We start from the raw sequence: 6,000 nt of genomic DNA, 5'->3' as shown, positions 1-6,000 counted from the left end.
GGGCGGATTGATTGGGAGAAGAGTATTAAGGGGTGGGTGAAGAAATACGAGACGAATCAGCCGCAGGTTTGTCTGGATGCACATAAGGAGGAGGTGGTAAAGGGGTTGGGGTTTACCGGGCGGTATATTGCATGGAGCCGGGATGGGCAGTGGTGTGTTGTTGTGGGGAGCGCAGGGGTCTTTGCACTGCTGCATCGATGGGGACGATGAGTAAAGAGAGCTGGCGAGAGGATTAGTTGAAGGAAAGCGTAAAAGGGTTCCTAGGAATAAAAAGTGCTTTCAACGTTCTTTAGCATTTTAAATGGCCGTTGACACCACGCAACGCAACGCAATATATGAAAAGATCGGACTTTATATCATGAAACAATTACATTGAATATGAAACCCAAGGAGACCCAATCCCATATCCCGCTATAATATACAAGCAGCGTCGCTCCACTAATCCACCTTTCCCCCGTTCGTGTTACCTCCCAACAGACCGTCCTTCTCATCGAGTCTGAAGAAGCCTCCCTTGTTCCTCCGTACACGCCCCCTTCCGTAAATAAACACACCCAGTAAAATGCCGGCGATAATGCCGATAGACAAGAGAGGATGTCCTGAAATGGCACCTCTGATGTCAAAGAAAAACTTCTCGAAGCTTGAGATGGTCGACTTGGGCTTGATTTGTGGAGGCGACTTGGAGACTTTTCCAATGGTCTCGAGGATTGATGTTCGTGATGGCATGATAAAATTACCACTGATAGTTGTGTCCCAGTATCGTCGTTGCTGTAATTGTCAGTACGGGAGTAGTAATAGTCGCATATAAAAGACTTACATCTTCGTCATTGATAATGACTTTCTCGCCATCCTTGGCGACTTCAATCCCATAGGTAGTTCGTACCCATCTTTCCCAGAAGACACCATCCACCCAGGCGAAACCAACTTCTTTCTGCTCTGATTTATCCATGTTGATGCGTATACTCTTTGCCGCCCTAAGGGCTCGTTGATCATTACGGTCTTCAGCCTCTTCAATTCTTAGTTGCTTAGCATCTCTCAACTCCTGGCGCTCACGCTGAAAAGTGGCGGTTTGCCTATCCATCCACTCCAAAGCGGCGCTCTTGATTTCCTTCTTTCCCATCATGAACTCATCTGGTCGCTCACGAGTAAAGATACCCAGGACTACAAGCTTTCCATCCATAATCTCTCGAGAGTTGGAAGCAGTAAGTTCAGGGACAATTGGAAGCCAGACTGACTGCATCCAGTGAAGAACTTGTCGGAAATCGCGCATATCTTGGGGAGCGAGTGCTGTATAATATGTGGGACGGCCATCTCGGGAAACCAAAAGTCTAGGCCATGTGGTGATCTTGAATCGTTCGGCAAGAAGGGCGCTGTTCGTCTTCACCAACTTTGCGTGTCCAATCAAGCTTAATGTCAGTCTTTCCAGAGCTGCAAAGTCTTCACTGGTTGTAGCGTGGTCGTAGAAATAGACGAAGATGACTTCCTCTTTCTCCTCTAATTCCTTGAACTCCGCAGCATCGATATCCTTCACGCCTTCGCCAAGGTCGATAGCTTTGTTAGCGTACGTAACAAAGTCGCCCAGTCCTCTTAAGCCGTCATATTCAACTCGCTCGCCTCCACGGAAGAAGAGAATCGTTGGGTATCCTCGTAGGTGAACATCCTTGCATAATCTAGATTCAACATCACAGTTCACTTCTCCAATATTGAGCTGCCCTTTCATTTCCTTCGCAAGCTGGATCCAGTTCGGGGCCATAGCTTGGCAATGCATACACCATGGCGCATAAAACTTGATGAACCATGGCTCTTGCGTCGTGGTAACTGAGTTTTGGAAGCTTTCTGCGGTGAAAGAAATGGATTGTCCAAGAGGATTGGGTGTAGAAGTAGGCTTCGCTGGCTTCTTGAGAGCTGCCGGAGCCTTAGGAGAAGCTGCTTTCTCCTTCTTCACTTCCTTGGTTGGGGGTGTCTTCGTCTCCTTCTCCTCAGCCAATGTATCTTGTTCGGGGCCTTGGTAGTCTTTGGTACTCTTATCTCCCTTTTCCGGCAATACGGGGCCGCCAAGCGGTCGTGAGCCTGGCCTAATAGTCTCGAGGACCTCTTCCACAAAAGTACTCAAACCCGCCATGTCCTTAGTACCCACAAATCTCTTGAGTTCTTCTGTATCCTTATATAGAATGAAGGTAGGGAACGCGTTGACATTGTGAGCCGTGCACGCTGAGCCGTAGGCAATACAGTCGAGATTTGCAAAGTGAAAATTGTAGTACGGCGTGAAGGAATTCATGGAAGACGATGCGGTATCCGCATTGGAGCCCGCAGGAACAGGCTTCGAGGTATAGTAGAATTCGTACAACGTTTGCCAGATGGGCGCAATTGCAAGACAGTGCCCACAATATGGTCTGAAGGATTCCAAAGTCAGACTCTATCTCCTCCGAACGATCTAAAATAGCGGAGAGAGACTTACGAATGATGTTTCACAAACCAGTACCCGTCTGCCGTGGTCTCATTGAACTTCTCCCCATCCATATCGAGGAGAGGTGGCACTTGGACGCCATTGAATACTGAGGGCTCAGGCACATCTGTTGAGGCTTCATCTGTCGATTCTAATGTCGCATCTGTACTTCCGAGTTCTTTTTCGGATGATTCTGCTATTATTCCGGTCGCAAAAATGGAGTAGAGGAGGGTGATTGGAAGGAGACGCATGTTGGGCTTTGAGTGTTCTAGTTCTCCTGAGGTTGACGTTGCGCGGCGAGACCGCCGTTGGCCAAGTTTATGGCCAGAGGAATGACCGCAACACCTTTAGATATTCGAAATGGCGCAGTGCTGCCCGACACGAAAGTCTCTAGTGGAAAGCGAGTGTATGGTGAGAGCAGTTTGGTCTTGGAGTCGCGATATTCTCTTTATCGGACACTTTGAAGATGTTGCCATCTTTGGAACGGCAACTACGCTAGCGCCTTGGCTTTGGCCTCGCCCTTTCCCATCAACACCCCTACATTGCATCCACGTGACTCCACTCTATTTTTCTTGATGTGACTCCCAGGCAACAGTCGCAATCTTTTCTGACCGGATGACAAAATGGAAGACGCGCCTGAGAAGCATTCTCGCAAGAGACAGAAGTTAAATAAAAGGGACGATGACTTTGACGATGAATCCCCAACTGACCGAAGTCACTTACCCAGAACTCTATATCCCTCGGTTTCGCCCCCTCCTCTTCGTCGAGCTCTACAGTCTCCCCAGATTATGAAATCTCCGTTCCAACTCACCTGGATTCAGGATCTGCCTGAATCCTCGAATGTTGATGCCGTCTCCCTGAAGAATATCCTTGGGGACCCACTTATTGCAGAATGCTGGGAGTTTAACTATTTGCATGACCTGGACTTTCTTATGGATGCGTTTGATGAAGATGTGAGAAATCTGGTCAAGGTCCATGTTATTCATGGATTTTGGAAGCACGAGGATACTTCACGTCAAAATATGAAGGTACGACGCAATCACTCGCTACCCCTTTAAACTTTTGTTTATTCAATGTGTCTCATATGTTTGAATCTAAACAGTACAAAATACAAATCGTATTTGTCCATTTGCTAATCAGTTGGTAGTTGCAAGCTTCGAATTATCCAAACATCACTCTTCACACAGCCTTCATGCCAGAAATGTTTGGCACTCACCACTCCAAGGTATGTTTACCTCTGGCTCGAACAGAGGCTAAGCTGATTATTGATTCTTGATGCTCATTCTCATACGACATGATTCTATGGCACAAGTCATCATTCATACTGCCAACATGATAGCCTTCGATTGGACCAACATGGCTCAAGCGGTATGGAGGTCACCCCTCTTACCTCAGATACCTAACGATGTTACGCTTCCAGAATCCAACAAGATAGGTAGCGGTTCTAAGTTTAAGAAAGACTTGCTCAACTATCTCAAAGCATACGACACAAAAAGAGTCATATGTAAACCATTAATCGAGCAGCTGTCGAAATACGACTTTTCCGCCATTCGAGCTGCCTTAGTGGCTAGCGTTCCAGGGAAACAGGATATTGAGACTGATGCGGAGACGTCTTGGGGCTGGTCTGGACTGAAGAATGTGCTGAGCGCTGTACCCGTCAAAACAAACGAGCCAGAGATCGTTGTGCAGATTTCGTCAATTGCAACACTAGGTGCAACTGATAAGTGGCTCGAAAAGACACTTTTCAGCTCATTAGGCGCTTCTAAGAACATGATCTCGAAACCTAAGTTTAGTGTCATTTTTCCCACTGCAGATGAAGTCCGGCGGAGTCTAAATGGATATCGATCTGGCAGTGCAATTCACACTAAAATACAGTCTGCAGCACAAGCGAAACAGTTGCAGTATTTGAAGCCAATATTCTGTCACTGGGCTGGAGATGGCGCCCAACCAACCTCTAGTATGATGCCTGTCTCCATGTACTGCTATATTTACTGACGATTTGGCAGCATCATCAACGTCAGTTTCTGACGCCGGACGGAAACGTGCTGCTCCTCATATCAAGACCTACGTCCGCTTTGGAGATAAGAACATGTCTTCCATTGACTGGATGCTCGTGACTTCGGCGAACTTGTCCAAGCAAGCTTGGGGCGAGGCGATGAATTCCGCCGGCGAAATTCGAGTCTGTAGTTACGAGATTGGCGTCATAGTGTGGCCTGAATTGTACGGAGATGATGCTACCATGATTCCAACATTCAAGACAGATTCGCCACCAGCGGACTTGAAGACAAAGAACAAGATTGTTGTTGGAGCAAGGATGCCATATGATCTTCCTCTAGTTCCGTATAAGAGGGGTGACGTTCCTTGGTGTGCTACCGCGTCTTACACCGAGCCAGATGTAAGAATATTTCTTCATACTCCTCTCTTAAAACCTTTTGAAAGCTCTGATGGCCGCATGTCTTGTTCTCCAAATGACAAAAAGATTCTAACTCTATTTTGTAGTGGTTGGGAGAGATATGGAGGGTATGAAATTAGGTTGGACATAGGTAAATATGCATATTCCAGGAGTCTGTGCAAGTAGCAGGCATATTTCACTTGCATCATCAGCGTAGATACCTTAGCTAGCATTGTTCAGAGTCTACCAAAATCACGGATTCATAACGCAATATTTGCAAAGCCCTTAGCTAGTTACCGCTCCCTGAAATCCTCATGTATGACAACCCTCCTCTCCCTCGCATCATGCAGCCCTACAGTATCCGCACCGTGCCTCCAAGTCAATCAACATCCCCTAAGCGCCCACAGCCTCCGGAACCTTATCCGCATCATATCCCAGCTTCTCCTTCAAGCTCTCCACCAGCGCAACGTATTTCTCCTTCGCCTCATCAGACGTAAGACCCTCGTCGACCTTGGATTGCCATGCAGTCTTCTTCGCCTTGCCCTATTATCCAAATCCACATTAGCACCAATCCCAAGCCAACCCAATTATTCGCAAATAGGTACCAGCGTCTCTTGGGATATGGATATTATCTGTTGAGGAAAACGAAACGAACCTTGAGATCGAACATGCCTGGCTTCTCGGCCTTGGAGATATCTTCGCCTGTCGCAACCTTGTACAGTCCTAGAATCTCATCAGGGTCGTTCTGGTGAACGGGGTATGGGACGGGGCGTACCGTAGAGCTCTAGCAGTTCATCGTTGCTGGGCTTGGAGGTAAGCTTCTTGGAGTCTGCGACTGCGGTATCGAAGGCGGACATCTTGATTGAGATGGAGAGGTTGTTATGTACTGCGTTTGGTGAACTGGGTAAGTCAGTGTTCTTGGCTGTGGGAGGGAAAAGGAAGAGGGTACTTGTACTGACATGAGAGTTGAGAGTTATTTGGTCGGAGTTGGTGTGCTTGTTTCGAGGTGGCTTTGTTGGGAAGGAGATGCGGGGGTTTTTACTGTATTTCTCGATAGTGAGGGGCACGAGGACGCTAGCGAAAGATGTCATCAACGGACCGAGCCTTGATTCATCTCTTTCTCTCTCTCTCTCTCTCTCTCTCCCTCTGTCCCTCTCTCAATTCA

The 6,000-nt window shown here is 47.5% G+C and overlaps 3 protein-coding genes across 3 annotated transcripts; 1 reads left to right on the top strand and 2 right to left on the bottom strand.

Annotated features, from left to right (window-relative positions):
• Nucleotides 1–438: 438 nt before the first annotated feature.
• Nucleotides 439–2,694, bottom strand: LHYA1_G008741 (Uncharacterized protein; the record flags this gene model as incomplete). Its single annotated transcript, XM_031153660.1, has 3 exons — nucleotides 439–765; nucleotides 815–2,390; nucleotides 2,456–2,694. 3 exons carry the CDS (start codon nucleotides 2,692–2,694, stop codon nucleotides 439–441), a joined length of 2,142 nt encoding a protein of 713 aa, XP_031001324.1.
• Nucleotides 2,695–3,066: 372 nt separating this feature from the next.
• Nucleotides 3,067–4,838, top strand: LHYA1_G008740 (putative tyrosyl-DNA phosphodiesterase; the record flags this gene model as incomplete). Its single annotated transcript, XM_031153659.1, has 4 exons — nucleotides 3,067–3,471; nucleotides 3,591–3,668; nucleotides 3,839–4,400; nucleotides 4,450–4,838. Coding segments are annotated over 4 exons (1,434 nt in total), but the record flags the coding sequence as incomplete, so codon positions are not given.
• A 390-nt stretch (nucleotides 4,839–5,228) lies between these two features.
• acbp-1 (Acyl-CoA-binding-like protein) lies at nucleotides 5,229–5,692 on the bottom strand (the record flags this gene model as incomplete). Its single annotated transcript, XM_031153658.1, has 3 exons — nucleotides 5,229–5,378; nucleotides 5,491–5,558; nucleotides 5,611–5,692. 3 exons carry the CDS (start codon nucleotides 5,690–5,692, stop codon nucleotides 5,229–5,231), a joined length of 300 nt encoding a protein of 99 aa, XP_031001319.1.
• Nucleotides 5,693–6,000: the final 308 nt, after the last annotated feature.

Source organism: Lachnellula hyalina (assembly GCF_007821495.1).
Source record: "Lachnellula hyalina strain CBS 185.66 chromosome Unknown contig00257, whole genome shotgun sequence".
In the NCBI taxonomy this organism is placed as follows: Eukaryota; Fungi; Ascomycota; class Leotiomycetes; order Helotiales; family Lachnaceae; genus Lachnellula; species Lachnellula hyalina.
This window is presented reverse-complemented; position numbering and strand designations above follow the sequence as displayed.